The 22,009-nt window shown below is 39.7% G+C and overlaps 2 protein-coding genes across 5 annotated transcripts in view; one reads left to right on the top strand and one right to left on the bottom strand.

The window, feature by feature from the left end:
- Positions 1–13,216, top strand: part of ptn (pleiotrophin) — a 51,594-nt gene extending 38,378 nt beyond the window's left edge. The window contains exons 3-5 of the mRNA XM_003452055.5: positions 351–524; positions 4,678–4,839; positions 12,445–13,216. Coding sequence (XP_003452103.1) covers positions 351–524; positions 4,678–4,839; positions 12,445–12,512 — 404 coding nt within the window. The 3' untranslated portion in view covers positions 12,513–13,216. The remainder of the gene's footprint in view (positions 1–350; positions 525–4,677; positions 4,840–12,444) is intronic.
- Positions 13,217–13,277: 61 nt separating this feature from the next.
- chrm2a (cholinergic receptor, muscarinic 2a) overlaps positions 13,278–22,009 on the bottom strand; it is a 94,422-nt gene continuing 85,690 nt past the window's right edge. For 3 of the 4 annotated variants that reach the window (XM_013275588.3, XM_025899317.1, XM_025899318.1), the window contains exon 3: positions 13,278–21,472. In XM_013275588.3, the coding sequence (XP_013131042.1) occupies positions 19,923–21,431 (1,509 nt within the window). In that variant the 5' untranslated portion in view covers positions 21,432–21,472 and the 3' untranslated portion in view covers positions 13,278–19,922. 4 annotated transcript variants of the gene reach the window in all.

The following is a 22,009-nucleotide window of genomic DNA, read 5'->3' as shown; positions in this document are numbered from 1 at the left end:
AGTGGAGCTCCGGCCCTCTCACTTCATTAAGTTTCAGTTGTTTTATACTGACAGAGGTAATACAACCTGTAGCTACTAGCTTTAGTAGAGAAGAGCTGATAAGTTCACATCTCGCTAAATTCATGCCTCCAGATTTGATTCCTTCTGTGTTGTCTTGGGTCCCAAATATGTTGTTTTCAGCCTCAAGTAGTGACATTTGCTGTCTTTTGTCAGGTTTTGTGAGCAACTTTTTACAAGATCTGTAAACAGACGTTCATGCGGAAAATAGGTGGCATTCCTGCTCAACGCTATCTATTTTGATGTTGTGTTATAATATGGATGTTTAGTGTGCTGTGTGGCTGATTCTGCAGGAAAGAAGGAGCGCAAGTCAGACTGTGGGGATTGGCAGTGGAGTGTGTGCGTAGCCAACGAAGGGGACTGTGGACTCGGCACCAGGGAGGGAACACGCGCCGGCACTGACTGCAAGCAGACCATCAAGACCCAGCGCTGCAAGATCCCTTGCAACTGGAAAAAGAAGTTTGGAGGTGATAAATGTTCACATGTTGCTTTGTTGAAGTAGGAAAAGAAGGATCTACTCTTCTAGTAGAATTTAGAATACCTACTGTTTTAAGTTTTTAAATAATTTATGCCTTCTAAATGACCCAGGACTCCCCTCCTTCTGTACAAATACATGGATGCCATCCATCTCCCACCACGTCTCCCGATGATTTATTGTGGCCCGTCATTTACACAAACAATGGTCCCATTTTCAGAATAGGAATGAGTAAGCTAGCTAATTAGAGGTACAACAAAAACGTCTATGCAGTATATAATATATTGTCATGGAAAACATAGGAATAATTGCCCAGCATTGTCACTTTCTTTTTTGGGCTTGAGACGGTGAGGCTTTTACAGCCGAAATGTCTTGCAGTGACAAGCCTGGAGGACATTTGTTCCCACAGTAAGGCCTGTCAGGCCGGAGCCTGCTGCTCTGCAATGAGCCTGTCACGAATGATGAACACACTGCAGGAAATAATGGTGCTAACTGGCTACATAGATTACAGCAAGAAAAGTTTTGGACGAGTGGCATTAAGTTTCACGCCTGTGTGTTTGAAACTGTGGAAAGTTAGTTAAGAAAAGAAAAAAAATTAAAAGTGTGAATTGCCCCTCTTGGCTGGAAATCCTGCAAAATGAGAGCAGTGAAAAAAATGGATAAACACTGTAACATTTGGTGCCTGCGCCCCACAGAACCTGTAAGAATAGGTGTTAAAAGACCCTCTACTTCAACCCTGGCTGTTAGGTGTGTATTTGGATATGCTGCAGCTGAGTAAAATGTCTGTTTGCCATTAATTAATATACTATGTGACTAGTACACTTATTATCTAAGCTCTAGTAGGTAGCGTACTCAAATAAGGAGCTGTATTATATGCCTTTAGCTATGAAGTCTTAAAAGAGACATGAAAAACTGGGATTTTTTTTTTTTGAGTATAGTTCTAAGAGTCCTGAGCATGAAAGATTTGACATCCCATCTGGCAAAACTCTTACATCTAATTAGAATACTAAGACCCAAAAGACCCTTAAAAACCAACTAGTGAAAACTAGGTTAACGTTGGTTTTCCAGTTTGCAGCACACGGCCCAAACTGTTCTTTGCCTCTTGCCAAAGTATAACACAGTGATGCGAGGAGAATAAATATTAATATAAGAGGTGGGCACAATATTGTAAAACTGGGGTTTCCAGCAGCATGACACAAAAAACACGAGCACCTATGGGACTGGTGACCAAGGTAACAAACACAGCAGCTAATGGGTCTCATCATAATAAACCGAAAGAGATAAGTCATATGGAGTGCTGCAGTGGCTGATACAATATGAATCCACAGAAAGCTTAAACAGATAAAAATATGTGAGAGCTGAATGGAGAAGAATTACTAGGAAGTAGCAATATTTGGTTCCGTGGTGCATTTCTATAAAACTGTTAACGTATGCAGGTTTTTCATAGCACAAAAACACAAGCACATTGCTTCTTTATTAGGTGGAAATGAAAATGCATGAAAGTAATTAAAATAATAAATAATTATAAATATCTGGATCTCTTATTGCCAGGAAAGGGATTAAGGGGTAGTCATAGAACAAATTCTGCCCACTCCATATAATAGATGACCATCCCCATATACTCATATGTCATAGAACCAATACAAGCATGCAATAGTTTTGCAAAAGTCTCAAGACATCACTTGTTTCTTTATATATTGCTCAGAAAATGGGAAAAAGGTGCAGTGATGAAATGTAGACATGTGCACATACAAGAATATATAGTACATAAGGCAAAAACACTAGTTTATACCATTCTAACAAGGTTAAAAGTCAATATTTGGTATGATCACCTTCATTCTTTAACATAGTCTGAACCCTCTTAGTCAAGCTTTCTTTTTATTTCTTTAAGTAGTCTTCAGGAATAGTTATCCAGGCTTCTTAAAGAACATTCAAAGCTCTTCTTTGAATGTTGGCTGCCTTTTTCTCTGTTCTCTTTCAACATGATCTCACATCGCTTTGATAATGTTATTTAAGCTCTGGGCAGACCAATCCATGACTGACAGTGCTCCATTGTATGTTTTTCTATCCAAGCATGCTTTTCTATACTCATAATTCCATCAATTCTAGCAAACACCACTGGCTGAAATGGAGCCCTAAACTATAACAGAGCCTCCTCCTGTACTGTACTGTTGTACCTCTCTCCTGACCTCCTGTCCTCCATACATACTCGTGATGATTGGAAACGCACATTTAAAATTTAGATCTATCACTCCCCAAGACATTTTGTCGCAGTCAGTCCAATTCTTATGTAATTTAGCATACCTCAGCCTTTTCCCTTCCTTAAAATGACTGACAGCCACGCTTCCTCTGAGACCATTTCTGATGAGTAGATAGATCAGGTACTCATCAGAAATGGCCGTGTCTCTCAGGTCCTGTGTCAGGTCTTTGCTGCATTTCTTTTCCAGCAAAAGACATGACTTTCACATACCGTTCATGTTTTTTGAGCTATAGCAAGTTTTCAGTTAACAGCTTTTAGGAATCACCTTGTTGGTGCAAAATTGCTCATTTATATCTGTCACACTGTGTATTATCTTTGGCATTTTATATACATTCAACTAAAAAAAGGATCAGCTTTGAAAAAGAAAGGTGACTTTTTTATCCTTGAAATATTTATAGATCAGTATTAAATAGCTTGACAAACAAACAAAAATTCCTTTAGAAAACTGCTTCAGACCACTTTAAAAATGACAAAAATCTTGTTGGAAGCAAAATATAAGGAAATTTGGAGGGCTCATGACCACAGTACTGTACATAAAATTTATGTGCATATTTTTTAAGATTTTGAAAGCAAGATGGACTTAAACTAGAAATCATTCTAGAAATAAAGAATAAGTGGTGAAAAGAATAGATGGTGGGGATGGTGTTAGTGATGGTGAAATGTATGAAACAACATCAAAAGCAAAATGTTGACTGATGGCAATCCAGTTTCTTTAGCCTCTGTAGAAATGAGTTATGACTGAGGTCTTTTTCCCTCCTTAACAAATTATATTCAGTGATTTGAGACTTTGGTTTAATAAATAGTCATTAATGAGAGGGTGTTTTCACACTTTTGCAACCATCATTTTTGCCTGCACAAATACTGTATGTTACACTGTATGAAACACTTTAAAGAATACATGAGCTGCCTGACAAATTCCTGGTAGTCAGCAAGGGAGCTCTCTCTCCAAGACAAATTACAGCTGTGGAGGCATGGGGTTTTTAAAGTTGGTTGCTCAGGAAGTCCCTGTAGGATTCTTGCAACAATGGCCCTGTCACTCCTCCTCTTCGCTCTTCACCCCTCTTTTCCTCGCCCCTTCTCCCACCTCTCCCCTCCTCTGATGAGCACCTTGGGATCTCAGAAGCAGTGACAAGGGCGCTGATGCTTTGATGAGAGAGGAGGCAGAAGAATGAGTGTCACATCCTCGAGGGAACCCGGCTAGACTGGGGGAAAAAAATTAATGGAGAGAGATAAGGGGGACATGGACATACAGTACATAAACCAACACTAACATACACACGCCTGCATGCTTTTCAAACCAATATCCGTAACATACAGATCATTAGCGACTGCTGCCATCCGTCTAGAGCAATCTTGCACTTCTTTTGGTTGAATTTAAGTTGTTTAAAATGTATGATAAAATGAAAGCACCAGCAAGACCTCGCCCCCAAACATCACGAATATGTAAAATTGTCCTGCTCTAAAATTACATCTATCCAGGAGCCAGGCTCTGCTTGATTACATTCATCTTTTAGAAGGTTTCATCATATCAAGAATATGGGACTCAAACTGTGAAGCATCACCGATTCCAGCAGGAAAAAACATAAACACACTTTAGTTTGTTGTTAAGAAAATGGTCTCATGAAGACACTTTGTGAGCGGTGGACAGTTTCTCTTGATGGAAGAGGGTAGGCAACTGCTCATCAAACGCCCATTCAAAGTCAATGACTCAGCACTCCCCAGGCTCAGAGGCTTGTTACTGTCACTGATTACAATGGACTCCTTTTAGAAACAAATGTAAGATGTGCAGGTTTCCTTTCTGATCCCGTCCATACCATTCTTTCTTCGAGCTACTTCACTAACGAAAAGCAGGTGATTTAAAGTCTGATGTCTTTTTACTTGATAGGCGAATGCAAATACGACTTCCAGGCCTGGGGGGAGTGCGATCTGGCAACGGGCAAGAAGAACAGAACGGGAGTGCTAAAGCGAGCGCTCATGGACGCAACCTGCGCCGCCACCGTCACAGCCACCAAGCCTTGTGGGAAAATCCCTAAGACCAAGCCTCAAGGTAAGATGACAGAAATAAATCATTTGCTGCACAAAATGCAACTCTCCCTGGACATGTTGAGCTGGTCACGAAAGGTGGGATGCACTAAAGTTGTTATGCTGAATCACCATGTCCAAAAATGTGATGTGTTGTATTATGCATTTTGATGCTATTACTTTTAAAGAGATTAGCTTTTGGGTAAAAATCGTTCCTTGATAGTTAATTATAATTTCATATCTAAAGTATATCTAGTGTCTCGTATATATTAAGTATCATTATTATTAGTTATATAGAGAGGGACGTTTTAAAATAAAGGTTTTGTTACTGATCTGAGAGCGTGCTCTACTCTAAAAATGAAGGCGACTCAAAGAAACATGCATGTGACCTTTAACATTGGCCCTATGGCATATCCAAGAAATTATCTATGATCTAATATAAAGTAACTAATAATGTTAGCTAAATAAACTTTAGATATTAGTTAGGAGGGTGTTACTTTAATGTGTAATTGGTAAATATTTAAAATTTCAATTAGAAATACATCAAATGTAGTATTTCCTATCTTTTGTATCTTTTTAAAAACGAGGTTATTGATTAGCAGCTAAGCTCAGCAGCTTCTGATGACTCACGCTGTACAGCCCATAGTGCAACTTTGAAGTTACTGGAAATGAAATTCCTTCGCTGACTAAGTACACCTCCAGTTCCAAGACTACACCTTGTGGGTGGCTAATGAAAGCAGAGAGACGAGCGTATTGTAAACCCTCCATTAAATTCCCAGTAAGATAGAATACATGCAGATCCTAAAATAGTCTGAGTAATGGAGCCTTAGTGGAACTTTCAAATTGTAATCTCTTTTCCTCAAAGCAGTCACAATTCTGTTGGCTACCTACCCGTGAATATTTACTCAGTCTGTGGAACATCTCACTAATAAATGAAGGAATCTGTGTTTGTATTTCTTGGCCTTTTTTCCCCTCGACAACTGCTCTTTTAAACAACTTCAGACTACAACGTGCACTCACTTTGACCATCAGCCTTACACCTGCCAAGTATGAAGTACATCAAAAAAACGTCTACAAATTCCAGTGAGGCTCAATTAGTCCAGCTATTATGGGATCTACTGGTTTGCTGTCTTAGTTTCATCTGACAGCCTTATTTGGTATGAGTAGGAAATCGGGGTGTACAGAAAAGTGCACAGCTTATTGGTTAGAATTTAGCGTGCTAACATAGGAACTGTCTGCTTCCTATTATATAACTTGTACCTAAAAGAAAATGCCAATTCAAAACATTTACAGAAGGAATCAAAATATCATCATAAAATATAAATCTGGGGTGAAATTAAAGCAGGACAAAGCCTTTTTTACAAGCCATGTTCATAAACTTCCTTCAATATTTGTAATGGAAGACAGATCTGTTGAAAACCACCCTACGTACAACACTGGCCTTTTTTGGGCTAGTTTGAAAACTGTTTACTTTCCAGGAAACTCACATGATATTAGGTTGGTTTAGATCAAAAGCCAGACTCATGCAGACACATGGTCTATATGAAAAATCATTCCGGGACTTTCACTGTTAGATCACTGTAAATAGTTACGGGCAATGTCAGATCACTTCGTTTTTTTAATTAATCGTAGCTGAAGGGATGCTTACCGCTCAGACCTCTTTGTTTCTTCTTCCAAAGTGCTTGAAATGTATCCTGACACATCCGCACATTTACATCTTTGTTTGTCATAACACCAGGGTCAAAATCAAAGGCAAAATAACTTGGGCTTCATTTTAATCAGGACGGATTGGCGTCAGTAGAGTAGTACAAAGTATGTATCAAGGTATTTGGGAGAATGAACTAATTCTATCCTCTTTGTGATAATAACTGTGTAAATTCAGGAGATATTTATCTTGTCTCCGGCACATCTCAGACTGATTGCATCTCTGCTAAATCCAGCAAACCCTTGCAAATGATTTAATCGAGGCAAAGCCAGCTGTGATTCAAATTTATATTCAATCCACCATCAGTATGATGGAAACCCTCCTACTTAAGTGCTAAGTTGGAGCTGTGAAAGACAGTGTTAAAGCAAGGGTGAATAGGTTAACTCATTATTCAGCTATAATTACAAGCTTTTAGCTTTTTTCAGTCATGTATAAGACACTAAACTGAAGAATACTTTTTGCCTCGATTTCACAGAGAATGTGGGAAATAATCAGTTTGTAGAACATTTAAGGAGCTATAAGATACCAGGTAATTAGAAAATCTGAAATAAACATGGAATATCTACAATATATCCCTGCCTGCTTGAAAAATTGAGGCAAAACTGTTGATGAGAAACACTCGATTCATTCCAAATGAGTTGGTGCTTTTTGTCAGTTTTTGTAAACAAGGATGTTCCATTGTCCAAACAGGATTATAATGAGTACAAAATGTTGCCAGTGGCCATAAACGGCAACCTTATCACACTCCCCAGATGCCATGTGTGCACATGAAGTTTGCACATACAGTTTACTTAACCTTACCATCGCTTCATCAAACAACCACAGTCAGGCCAAGTCCCGCTCTGCAAAGATAAGACAATGGGAGCACTTCTGAGAGACCCTCTCCGTGCAACACGTCTGCCGCTACAGTGCTGTGAAATGTTGCACATCTGTCTGCAACACTGTTTGTCTTAAGATTTTATTCCACAAGCTATTTGACTTCCAAAAGAGGGATCAGTTTAGTATTTCTCTTGGTAGCACATCGTTAATACATTGTGACAGTAGGAACATCTTGAAGAGATGTACTCTACTTACCATCTCTCACGCTTTGCAGCAAGTGCATGATACTTTTAAACACATAAAGGTGTATGTGGATTTATATTTAGAAGGTATAGAAAGTAATTGGATCCATTTTGTTCAAAATAATATTTTACTTAATGTGAAATTGAATGTGTGCTCATTTATACTTCTCAGACCTTCATCTATCTGTGCAACTATGGACATGCAGGCTCCATAGGTTAGGTTTTTTCAGTTTCTTGAGTGTTTCATAAGGAACCAATTGATTAATTTACATAATTAAACAAAATCAAATATGACTTCCTTATTAAATACTTATTAATCATTTAGAGATGCTTGATTACATCCACATTAAACATGTAGACAATATCACTGCACATCAGTTCAAGGCGCAGTGCAAGTAAAAAAGTGCAGCATGTATTTAAATATAGTCTGTGAATGTGTCAAAATCTATTTGTTTAGCAGTCATGTGTGCAGCACTGCATACCTGCACATCAATTACAGCCAGATGCACGGATGCGGTGTGACAACCTAAGAGGTGTGAGAGCTGAGGGCAAAGGAGATGCAGAGCAAGGATGACAGGGGCAGACATGAAGGGAGGCAGTTGGGAAGAGAGACTCGATATCTGTGCGAGGTGTGATATCCCATGTCTGCCAGTTGGAAGATAAGCCTTGGGAAACAGGGGAGCTACTAGGAAACAGAGAGGGGGTGCTGTGCACAATAAGGTTCACATGGTAGGGGGAATTGTGCATGCTCTACTCTGTGAGTCAGGGGATGGCAGAGATACAGTCCACAGCAGCAGAATTAGAGGGCTTATGAAAAGGAAAAAAAACCCTGAAAAACAAACAAACAGAGAGAGAGAAAGTGAGAGAGAGAAGAGGCCATCTAACCCCCAGCTGGGAGCACATATCTGCCCAGCCAAATATGTAATCCTGACCAGCCACTTTATGTTTAGGAGATGCAGCCGGGTTTTCCCTGAGTGCAGCAGGGTTGCTGCTGTGGCGGCAGCATCTGTCATTTGCAGATTTTGAAGGAGACAATGCTAAGAGGCACCTTGGGAGCGATCTGAGATCCAGAGTTGCGTGTCTTTGCTGTCTAGTCCAGGTGAAACACGGACCCTCCGGAGCGAAAGAGAGAACAAAGACTGACAGAAATGAAACATTATGAATACCTGTAGAAATCTCAAGGTCCCCACCTTCTCTTTCAGGAGAACACACAGAGCAGTGCGTGAGGGAGTCTTTGCATGCCAAAGTTGATTTCAGGTAAAACAAAAGGCTTTGTTAGGAGAAATCTGGCATCTCTGGATCTGCTTAGAGTGAATTTGCTTCTGTCATTCATCTTGAACAGACAGGAGGTGTCCTCATTTTTAAGTCAAAGACGTGCATTCACAGCCACATATGGCTGTGTTACTGCACTCAGGATTACTGCCTCCCAAAGGCAAAGAGGCATAGCTGCGAAAACTGAGGTTGAGAGTGGTCAAACTTTATAATTGATAAAGTTGTAATAAGAAATAAAATGCCTTTTTATTCCTTTTTATGACATTGATGCTGTGTGCATCAGTGCCATACTCCAGCTCTCTAGCTTTAGCTGTCTAAGCAGCTGTCTCCATCTCAATGAAAGTCTGAGAAGCAAAACAATTAGAATCAATTATAAAACAAAAAAACCTGATAATACTGTATCCTTAGCTAATGTTTGTAAATGTTATACATTTTCAATCGAGTATATTTTTGGGAATAATGTTTTAATTAGAAAATAACACAGAAAGTTTGATCAAATGAGGGTAAAAAAGGTGGATGTCAAATAGTAACGTTGCATTTCATTGAGGTGGAGCTAATTTTTACTTTGTGGTTCAATAATGTAGAGCAGTATCATTTTCTTCCTGTGACGCTGAAGAATAAAGTAGATAATAATATAGGATAACTGTAAACTATTTAACTTAATGCAAGTTTTACTTTAATATGTGCATTTTCGTTAAGTGAATGTAAAAAGCCTGAAATTTGTGCAAATATGTAGCCACTGTGTTTTGGCTCAGGGCAGGTTCGAGCTGGAGAAGGCAGCAAGGGTCTGATTATGAGTCTGTGTCAGAGGCAAAAAGAAGCAGAGTCATGCAATGTGCAAATGCAGCAGAAAGTACTCCAACCTGGCATGAGAGTCCACATCTCATATATGGAGCTGAGAGAACAGCATGAGAATAAATCCTTTTGCTCCATCTCTCTCTCTCCAGGGAGCAAAATATGCTGACACAAAACAGCAGGGAGATGAAGAGAGAGAAAACATTGAAACAAATAAAAAAACCAAGTAAACAAATGGCATGGAAGAGTAATTTCTGTATTTGCAGGGGCGAGAGCGCTTTGCATGTCAAGATTCTTATGCCAGTAGAAGTTTGCAACTGAGATGACAAGAAGAGATTTTCAGCTTTTTCCTGGTAGTGCACATTGAGAATGTTAAAAGGCTGAAAGGCGGCTTGAATTTCATTGATAAAGCATGCCTTGTCGGAGTTTAGAACTGCTTGCCAGCACGTTATTAGGCTAAGATAATTTCTTAAGGTAATCTCTCCACACAAAAGTGCACAAAGTGAATGCACACAGAATCACAATGTAGCTTCTCTGTATGTTACTGTGCCTGCTGGATTTCCAGACATCTTATAATGACAGTCATTTTTATCACACAGCATCACTTTCTACTTTGCCAAGTCACTTCTTTTGTTTAGAGCATGTGCTTTGGATGCAGATGGCTGACATCGCCGTTCAACGTGTCCTAAGCTGGACAAATCTTGCACAATTTATAGTCAGAGATTAGACATACCAAACATCTAAGAACTTCAAACATGTATTTTTGAAGAGGATGATGAAAAGTGCAGAAGGAGCAAAATGTATTACTTTTATTCAACATTATCCCTATGCATTTTTCACACCAGCCATTTTAACTTGTCATCATGGGGAAAGCACAGGTGTTACTAACAATATTAAGCATGGCTTTGTTCCTTTGAAGTGTCCAGATGAGTCATGGCAGTGTGGCTACCCTGACAGACTCATGGTTACGTCGTAGCATTTTCAAAAACCACTTTCTTGCAGAGAGGGAGTGCAGATGCCACTGCACTGTCTGTACTCTAAATATAAAGCTATAGGAAAGGCTAAAAATGGGAAAACAAGCTTTGATATGTGCACAATTAAAGACTAAATCTTTTTTTTTAAATAAGGCTTTAAGGCCCTGTTATTGTGCTAAGTCAGTTTGCTAAGACACTTCCAAGCATAATATTCATAGCACTCTGAATTCTCCACATGAGTAACATTTGCTTCCAAATTACTAACTAGACATATGGTGCTCTTAAAGAGCTGTGATTTGTTAATATACATCCATCCATTCTCTTCTGCTTATCCTTATAAGGGTCGCACAGCCTATCCCAGCGATCATAGAGGGAGGGCACACCCTGGACAGGTCGCCAGTCTGTCGCAGGGTTTACACAGAGAGACAGATAACCACAAACTTAGAATCACCTATTAACCTAACTGCATGTCTTTGGACACAATATAGTATTATTACATAATACTATATTGTGTTCAAAGACATGCATAGTGTATGAAAACATTACATTTGGTGAGCCCGTACAGACCCGAACTATGCAGAGTACTCGGCCTATAGCAGTTGGGATTGGCTCCAGCTCTCCCGTGACCCTGGATTGGATAAATGGCTAAGGAAATAGATGAATTTGCGCAGGCCAGTTTTGCTAACATACATAGTCACCACCCAAAGCCCTGTTCTGAGCCAGGAAAAACTCTGGAGCTCACTGCTGCTGCACACTTTCAAAATGCTTTGGCTTAGCCTGAAGTAAATATAGTAGTCCTAAATTGGCATTTATATATTTTACTTCTCACTGACAGAATGCTTGCTGCGAAACAGAGCGAGTATTGGGATTCCACAGAATTGTCATTTGTCCTTCTGAGGTCTCTTGTTTTATTGCCTGTATCCACTTTGTCTCCTTAAGGCTCAGTTTTTCGGTTCAGCAGCTTGCAAAACTTAGTTCTGGGTTCTTTACCCTTGTGGTAGTGCACCACGCCACACTGTAGCTTTTAGGCATTTTCTTCCCTTTTCTCTCTTTTTTTGTAAAAGCAGTCTTCATATAGTGCAAAGTCAGTCGAGAGCCATGAATTTTTTTCCTGTCTCTATATGCACATGATTAAAAAAAATGGCTGTATTAATTGTCCAGTAAATTTCAGTCATGATTTGTTTTATTTCCACCTGTGATGTTCCCAATATGACTTGGCAGAACATGTTCTAATGAAATGAGTCATTTCCCTGCCAAACAGCCATTTGCACAGATGTTAGATGTGGTACTTTTAGACATATAACATCTGCGCGCTGACATGCAAACCATCAAAGTTGTAAAATGATAAGACAACGACAATTTGGCTAAGAGATAGACATACATGGAGCCACGCAGATACAAACAAAACTAAACAGCACAGCTGAATGACCAACACACAGCTAGGCAGAAGCTAGCTGTCCAAACCTCTGAGGGTTGTGCTCTCTTTCTGTTTACCAGAGTGGAGAGGCCATAAAGCAGAAAGAAGAGCCATGCACTGTGGCTCCTGTCATGGTAGCCAGGTACCAAGCCACTGTTGCGGCAAGTTGATAAGGTGGTTTTTCATGGGGTACAACCCAGGCTGCCAAATCAATCCCCAAGAGAGCACAGAACTACAATCATCACAGCACAAAATGTGAACTCTGGCGAAAAAAAGATTAAAACTCATACAGTTAATACATTTTGTTACCGAGCACAGGTTCTCTTAACTTTTCACAAAACAGCACAACTAGTAGAGAAACCATCAAAGTAAAAATTGTCTATTTTAACTTTGTCTATCCTTGCAGATGCAAAGAAGCAAAAGAAGGAAGGCAAGAAGCGAGAGCGCACCCAAATGGCTGATGAGCTTGTTTGAGCCGGCGAAGGAGGAAGAAGACAGCGGAACAGACGGCCCTATTTCAACATGGTTCCTCTTTACGTGTCCTGTAGGTTGACTGTAGGAGCCCATATAGCTTTGACAAAAATCAGTCGGAAGATGACTCTTAGTGACCACGTTTTACTTTTCTTCTTTCTAGCACCTGAGAAGAAAGACTTGTATGATGCAATAGAGGATGTAATACAATAGAGATAAATAATCAGATTTAATTAGTAGCATTCCCACTTAATGATGTTATGTCTAGGATTATTTTCTTAAGAGCAAATTGCTTAGGATTTGTCTTACAGTTTCACATAGCATAACCCTAATTTGGAAAACTCTTTGATCCATGCCCAGACTTAATAAGTCGGTTTGTTAAAACTGAAGCTGTGAAAATGTTTACTCAATTAATTTGAGCAAAAAAAAAAAAAAAGTCATGAATTTGCAATTTGTGGCTCACTTTAATTATAATTCTTTTTCTTCCTGTCAAATAGCACCAAATAAACATAAGATAGTTTTTTTCTCCCGCTGCTCTGTTGTACCTCAATTTATACTCACTGGTTGTAACTCTCCATCTCTCGGTTGTAAAAAAAGAACGGAAAAAAAAACGAGTCCCCACTGTGGTAGCCCTTCGAGTTAACATCCTCTTTGTTTCCTGGTACATTTCCAAAAGGTAAAAATGAATAAAATAAAATTCAAAGTTAGAAAACGGTGTTTGTGCTTCATCCTGTGCTTCCCGTTAATCAAAAACCTCCAAATTTCAAACACGTTTTGTATATTTTTATTCGAATTTCATTCCGAGAGGATATGGCACAATGTAACCACTTAATGCAGTTCATCTTACAGTGTCATAGGTAGCCAGTGATAAGAACACTCAGATTCATTGTCCAGAACAGATAATCGATCAAGAATGCATCAAAGCAAAAAATATTACCATTGTTACTGTACAGGGAGTTTCATAGTGGGGGGAGGGGAGGGAGAATAAACGAGGGATTGTCGAGGGGAAACATTCAGAGAATAGCTATTAATCGTGTATGTACATTTCAAATATACTGCATCTGAATTACATATAATGTAATATCATATAGATATATACAATGCAAACAATAGATTTATTTTTCCTATTACAAGAGAAGCCACAAGCCACAGTGAGTGAGTACACAGTGAGCACCTACATATATAAGCAAATGAAAAATTAACACCTGAATGTACATTTAACACTTGCAGCAGGCTACTGATTGCTTTTTTAAAAAGTTGGTTTTCATTTTAAATACACGTTTTCCGACCCTTGAAGTTCAGACCAGGTCATAGAACTCAAACCCTCAGCACATTAGGTTTTTTTTTTTACAGAACACATTTTTCCCGTGATGTTAAAATTGCAAAAAGTTGTAAAGTGTGTCTAGCAAGATAGCAGGTGAACCACCTTCTTCTCAAGGTAAGTGTGAAGCCTTATAAATTTACAGGTGAAATCAAAATGAAACCCTTGCCTCGGAGCTTTCGGCCACACTGAAACTAGTTTTAGCTTTTGTCCTCATCCTCGGTTTCCCTTCTTGGGGATTGCTCTTTTTTTTCCCCCCTTTCTGGCTGCATAAGTCATTCTTCAAATCCCCTGGAACGTTTTCCAGTGTGTAAAAGTTTGGATTCAGTCACTCGGTTCCCAAGGCAAGAATCCATTTCTTCAAATGACGCATTCCAGAAATGCACATATTTATACCTTCTACCTTTGCAGTTATATAATCTTAGAAACACAGTTTATAATATTCACATCTTTATAGATTTTTATTAATCATTGTTTAACCAAAAAAAAAAAAAAACCCTGGCTGTACACTGGTCAAATTCTAATTTGTAATACTACATTTGTACTTTGTACAATGATAAAAGGTTCAGATTTACAAAATGTGATAGAAAATGTATGTATATCATATCTCTTCCATGGGATTCTGTGTCTCAGTGAGTCTTTGGAAGCTTTTTGCTGTTGAAAGACTTTTAAAGACTGTTTAAAGAGAGAAGTGATGACAAAGAAATAGGTAATGCCTGAATCTGCCCTGATGTGCGTTATGATATTTTATCCAGTCTGATGTGTTCATGCTGAGGATGCCAGTTAGAAAAAAAATAAACCACCACACAGCAAGGTGCATGCACACACACACACACACACACGAATGAATGATGACCCCTGATCTCAACGTAATGACACACACATAGGTTTTGCATGTAAAAGTACAATGCCTTTGAAGACGATTTAGAATACATACATAAAGGATTGGCAGTCCACTAAAAAAGCCCACTGTGCCTGCAAACTGGTTTAGCTGTGGATATTTCGACATCATTTCAATTGTTTAGCTTGTTCAGTCGAAACAGGCTGTTAACGTAAAAATTATAGTGATGGTAGCCCAGAGCTGGCAAAATAATATCAATAAATAAATAAAATCAGGAAGGCTGAAAAACACGCTCTTTAATGTGCAACAGAAGCACAATCCACAACTTTCAGGCCAGACACTCCGAAGAAGCAACAGGGATTTTAGGATAAAAGAGCAATTTGTTTATGTCATTCTGGATAAGGCACTTCAAATTGCTCTGTACAATCCGGCGATATAAACTTTCAGTCTCTGAATAAAATCTCACAGCATGCACAAGCTGCTGCGTCTTCGTATCTGCTTGGTTGCACAAGACTGTTGAGATTATTCTCAGCAACGGCCCCAAGAGTGAAGCCAGAGAAACCTCAAATTTAAAGTTGTCTCTGACAAACGTTGCGTGTCACATGTACTCCTTTAAAAAGGAATGTAGCCCTTTGACATAAGCCGTATGGACAGGAGCCCAGCTAGCTCTGACGGCACAACATGATATGATGACTATTACAATATATAGAGAGAGACTATGTTTATTTTGGTCATGGACATCAAGATATGTATGTCAGCATAAATGCATTTGAAATCACTGATAAAAGCTAAAATGCTTGAAAACAGTGAGAAACTATGAATTGCGTTTGCACAGCATGAGAATGAGATGAAATAAAAGCACAGGAGCGACAGTAAACGGTGCCGTGTCACTCTGTTTACATACAGTGGCAGGTTTGGGACTGGGACACTAAAATTCTTGCAGGAAAACCTTTGGCTGACCTGCCGAGAATTACTGGGACTTCTCCAAACATGGTCCACCTGCAGTGTGATCCTCTAGCTTTGGATTTTGTCACTGAACAGACCCTACTGTCTCCGCCCTTTCTATGTCTCACTCAGCCCCTCTCGTAACCATGATTATCTGCTGTTTCACATGTACAAAGAACACCTTGGAGCCATCAGCTTGCTTTCTCCGTTATATGGATGACAGCTGTACTCTTTCACTGTCACTACGTGTTGCACTTTCTCTCTGTCATAAGGGTACATTCCTCACCTAACCCCCACACACTTTGACCATTTCCAGTCAAGCCCTAATACAAGAACATCTTTTAGTTCTCAAGTGTTTGACAACTTGGCAACAAGACCAGGATGAGTGAAATGGCTTAATGGCCCTAATGTTCAAATACACACATTTGTTTTGTTGGATGCATTTTGCCCTTTTCCCGCTCCGGGAGGTGATAAACTGCCATCGCTTTCCATCAAACACCTACGCAGCTGCTCAAGCTGAGACCCCTAGACCACCACTTGAGCTGTGAGCCACTTAGTCTCCTGCTGGTATCACTCAAACGACAGCTTAGCAAAGATTAATCAGTTATTCTGGAAGGCTCTTTACTCACTTCTAAGATGTGTGACAGATGTCAGACAGACATGGCTCCACTTATCATCGAAAAGGATGGCTGCTCTGATGGACGTCTGAGTTCCTGCTGGAGGTGTTTAGATAAATATGGACCAGTTGGGTTTATGTTTTTTTTTTCCTTCTGTTGCTCAAACTGCAAAAGTAAAATTCTGAGGTGGTTTAATTTTTTTCTGTTTTATACTACTTTATATTTCTACTGAGAACTTTAAAAGAATGACAAAACATTTTGTGCCAATATTAAAAGATAAATACATATGAACGCACCACTAAGACACCATGACCTATATCAGAGCGTTATGGTTCAGGTGTCTTGGTGAAAAAGAAGAAGATTTAGAAGATGCAGAACAAATGGAAAGATGCTGTGGGAGCCCTTGATGCCATCTTTCATAGATGCTGAAAGAACTGTGAGGATTTTCTGGGCAAGGCAGGCAATCACTTCATCGAGAATAGAGGCAGTCAGCGGGTGTTCTGTCTACGATGCAGAGTCCAGCAAAATCACTGGATCCCAGACCTGCTGAGCAGCTGCAGGAACAGTTTGACTGTGTGACACCTAAACAGTGCCATCAAGTCAATCTAACTTGTGAGGGTTGCTTCAAGGAGCATGGGGTGTAACACATTTCCAGATTAACTAGGCAAATTGGCCACTAGATTGTCAAATGCCTGCGAGAATGTGAAAATGGATGATTCTTTGATGAAAGGCAAATTATAATTTGAACTAAATATCATTATTTCTAACCTTCTAATGTCTCTGAAAGTCATTTGAATAGAAGTATCCATAAAAGACAGTAACTCCAAACTTTCACTACTCTCCTCTGCACTGTAATTTTGTGCTTTGACCTTCTTGTTTAATGCATACTGCTGCTTGAAGTCTCTCCTTTTGAAATGCAGTTCTTCTTCCCCAGCAAGCGTATGCTCATAGTGGATTATTAACTTTTTACCTTATAGTATAAAGCACCTTGAATATGGTGAATCTGCAATATATATATGGACTGATTTGAAATGAACAGAGCATACATCAGTGGTGTAGTAGCTGGAAGTAAGGTGAGGTTGAGAAAAATGAAAAATACAATGAAATAATATATGATAATGACTATATAAATATATATTTATATGTACATTACATTCATGGCCTTAAAAGAGTAAGAGACTATAACAGGATCAGGGTTGAGTGGAGCACTAAGTGGGGCATGGGCTTGTAGCAAGCTGAGCGTATAATGGGCAATCTTTAATCTCAAATGTAGGTGTTCCACATCGTCCCATAATCTGATCAGCCTCATGGTGAGTTTTCATTATAGGATCTGTCCCAGATTTCTCTTTAAGGAGACAGCCTTGAGTAGCTATTCGGTGCAGGCGTAATTCTTTACAAAAAAAGCCCCCCTACCAGCCAATGTGGCAACCTCCTCGTGGCAATTTCTCCTGCGTATTAATCAGATCAACTGGTGAGCGCACATTACTATAAATGAGGATCTCGAGGCTTAAGTGATGGATGACATGTATGAGCACACAGAACATGTTGTGCTGGAATAAGATATTTTTCTCCATTTTTCATTTCATTAACACAAGTGTACGTGTGTGTATATGAGTGTGTGTGTTTATAATAATTGAACAGTAGTAAAATAAAAAAGGTCACAAAAGACAAAAGATGTAAATAGCCCTTTTTAAAAAAAGAAAAATCACGAGTCTATGACCTGTGATCAGAAGTAAACTCCACTCATGGAGTGCACAGACAAACTCCGCATGTATACACCCACACACAAGTGTACCCCACACACACACCTAGGTCTTCACAATCGCAATCATCATCAGTACAGTACAGAGCACGCTGTGACATCAATCCACTAATCAGCATGATCAGATGACGTCTCCCACTCATGTGCACACACAAAGTGCCTTCCCACAGACGGTAATAAAAAACAGCTCTGAGCTCCAACCACCTGTTTCACTCACTGAGAAGGACGTTTCATTTCAGCGGCGAATATCTTGACAGCAAAAACACATTTCTTCATAGCTGTCATGAGCGACAAAAGAGCGACTGAACAAGCTATGCCACATTTTTAATTTATTTTTTATAGCTATTTATAGCTACTGCAGTTGGGTCTGTTTGTTTGCCTTTCAGCTACAGCCTTTTAGTTATCCCTTGTAATGGTATATGACAGACTACTCTTTGAGACTACTCTTTGGCTGTGTGCAGTGACTTCCTCACACTGACAGCAAGACAAAAATCACTGCCCCGAGACAAAAACAAACAAACAACAACAACAACAAAAAGGTAGTATCATACATATACCCTCAGAAAACATCACGTTGTTCTGTACATCCAGTCCGATCCATTTTCTACCTCTTATCTGGATCCAGGACGAGTGGCAGTCAACTCAAAATTGTGCAGATCTTGCTCGCCTTGGTGATTACCTTGAACCTTTCTGGGGGTCTGCAGGGCATTCCCAAACCAGCTCAAGTGATTTCTTTCAATTTGAAGAAGCAAGCGCTCTACTTGAAGCTCCTCCTCCTTGTTGCAGTTTGCATTTACATTTTTGTGCAGATTAAATGACAGAGCATGTTAATCAGCAATTTCCCCCTTGTTTCCATTATTTATGCTACACTAAGCTACAGCAACTGTCTCCTGGTCCCATTTTCATCTCAACAAACATGAGTGCTAATAGTCTTCCCATCCATCACTGAAGTGAATGAGCATATTTACATCCTCAATGGGGATCCATCCTCAATTAGCAGAATAATGGATTTATCTGACTGGTTCAAATTAAGTTTTGCTGTTGAGTATTTTCAATCTTTATCAGCTGCTTCAGTGGATTTTAAATGCTTTTTTTTTTAAATGTACAATTTTTATTCTAAAAAAGAACAAAAAAACTTTGCCAAACTATCTTATAAGCTCAACATTATTTCTGACTGGGATCTGTTCCTGCCAGTGTGCAAACTTGCCAAGTGCAACTTTAACATTAAAAGTCTTATGTAAGTATCATGTATTAATGGCAACTCATTTCCACAGGGGCTCATTGTTAAATGGGAACTCTTTGAGTCCTTATGTGAGTGATTGGAGGTGTCATGATGATGATCACAGAAAGAAGGCAGGCAGAGGGCCACAAGTGTGCACACAAATGCAGAGCCAGCACGCACCTACTTCTGCACTCACACACATAATTACATAGTGATATTTACAGTTATCTACAGGTATCTTTTCTGAACTTCAAACTTCTGATGTTTGTAAATTCAGTCAGCCCTATTTTCCCATTTTGAAGATTTCTTGTGTTTTCTTATAGCACAGATATTCCTCTGCTCTTTACCTTTGTTCATTTTTCATCGGATCAGTTCCTTTTCCCTGCTTTACACCCCCCGACCCCCTTTCTTTTTTAAGCATTCAGTAACCCTTTTTTGTTTACCTCACAACCTTTCTTATCTACACTGTTTCTGCAAAACATATCTCAATGCAACTGGCTTCAGTTGAATTTGTGTAAAGTGCTACAACCGGTTATTGAGAGAATTTGGAAAACTAATGACTGAATGATGCAAACGTACCCTTGCAGTCTTTATGATGCTTACAAACCTCTTTCATGTCCACACATGTTCATGGATGACACACACAAACACACAATCATAGACACACGACTCATCCATCTGTGGTTCCTCCCAAGCGATCTGTGTTTATCTGGCTGACCTAATATTCTTATATTGGCAGAGAAGAAGATGTTTGAATGTCTTTTTAAATGTGACATTGCACAGGGCGTAGCAGGCCGGATTAATGGTGCTGTTGATATAGCATAGCCAGTAACCAATAGTCCATACTGTGTTGGGGATACAGCTAGAGCAAAACGTGTTAATAAGCACCATCACGTTGTAAGGAGTCCAAGTGGCAACAAATGCTACCAGGATGGCCATTATGGTGCGGGTAACTTTTTTCTCCCGTGATGGCGCTGCTTTCTTCTTCTTGTTTGGAGGTTGCTTAGTCATCTTCACAATCTTCCGAGCCACATGGTTCTGCCGCTCTGAGGTTGGGACAATCTCAACAGTGGCATTAGATGGTGTGTAGCAGTCACCTTTGGGTGATTTAGTCTTGATCTTAATGCATGTCAGCTTGGAGCCCCCTGCTTTGGCTCGCTGACGTGTGATTGGCTGGTTTGTCTCGAGACTGGAGTTGGCTGTGGATTGTGCTGGTTCCTCATCCTTCTGGTTGGAAGCAACCACACTGCCAGATGTTGAGTCATTGGAGCTTTCCTTCTCCTCTCCAGGAGTACAGTTCTCCCTTGCTGCATCATCACCTTCAGTTTCTCCCTCAGCAGTGGTTGAGGAAGGCCCTTTGCCATTCTGGAGTTTTCCATCATGCTGGTTTGCCCCATCAGCAGCATTCTGGCTTTGCGAATGCCCCGCATCTTCCCCTGGTACGTTGTTGTTGTTAGATTTTGGAGTGTTGTTTCTCCTCTGGCCTGGTGAGATAGATTCAGGGTTTACTCCTGATGGCTTCCGGTTGTCCTTCTTCACACGGCTCTTGCTTGCTCTGGAGATCTGCCAGTAGAGCTGAATCATGATGATGACAGGTAGGTAAAAGGCGGCAATGGCTGTGCCAAAAGTAACGGCAGCATTGGAAAAGAACTGGATATAGCACTCCTTCTCAGGCACTGTCCGCCCACCAACAATGAACTGCCAGAAGAGAATAGCAGGCGCCCATAGGATGAAAGACAGGACCCAGGCAGCCGCAATCATCATTCCTGCCATTTTGGTGGTCCTTTTGACAGGGTAGGTGAGGGGCTTGGTGACACAGAAGTATCTATCAAAGCTTATGATGAGAAGATTCATGACAGATGCATTGCTGACAACATAGTCCAATGCTAACCACAAGTCACACACCACTGGCCCCAGGGGCCAGTAGCCAATCACTATGTAGACTGTGTATAGGTTCATCGAGCACAGTCCAATAATGAGATCAGCACATGCAAGGCTGAATAAAAAGTAGTTGTTGACAGTTTGTAAGTTCCTATTAACTTTGATGGAAAGCATGACTAGGATATTTCCAATAACTGTAACCAAACTGAGGGAACCAGCCACCAACACGATGAACACCACCTCCACAGTCTTGTAGGCGCTTTCGCTCTCTTCCACAACTTCTGTGTCATTGCCTTCAGAGGCATTCCAATATGTGAAATTGAATGCATCCATGGCATTTGGTCTTTTGTTGCCACCTCCTACTCAGATGGAACCTACAAGAGAACAAAAGAGAGAAGATTTGTAATAAGGTGCAAAGGATGACGGTGATAGCTTCAGCATTTTTGTTAGCTAAAGACTATTTTAAATGCATATACATTGTATGCACCTTATTTTTTCTTTTCAACTGTGAAAGCTGAGAAGCCCAGAATAACTTATTTTTAACTTAACTTAGCAAGCCAAGTATTTTCTCACATATAGTCAAGGTACCTATTCCAAAATACATTAATATGTGCTGATTGGCACTAAATTAAAATTAAAACAGCAAATGACAGCAGCACTTATCATCACACTTGATAAATATAGTTTCAGAATGCTACAAAAGATGCGATGCCATCTTCCAACCTGTAAATGTACAAGTAGAGCAGATGATAATCGAGATTCATTACAAAATGTAAAAATATGTTTCTCTAAACCATCAGTATGGGCAATATGATCCTTTCTGTTTCAAACTAGCTTTTAGCCCTCCTAAAAGCAATTCATCAGATAACAGTGACAATTTTGGCCACACACCAATTAGCTTGATAATTGGA

The sequence above is a fragment of the Oreochromis niloticus genome, linkage group LG17 (genome assembly GCF_001858045.2).
Source record: "Oreochromis niloticus isolate F11D_XX linkage group LG17, O_niloticus_UMD_NMBU, whole genome shotgun sequence".
Lineage (NCBI taxonomy): Eukaryota > Metazoa > Chordata > Actinopteri > Cichliformes > Cichlidae > Oreochromis > Oreochromis niloticus.
This window is presented reverse-complemented; position numbering and strand designations above follow the sequence as displayed.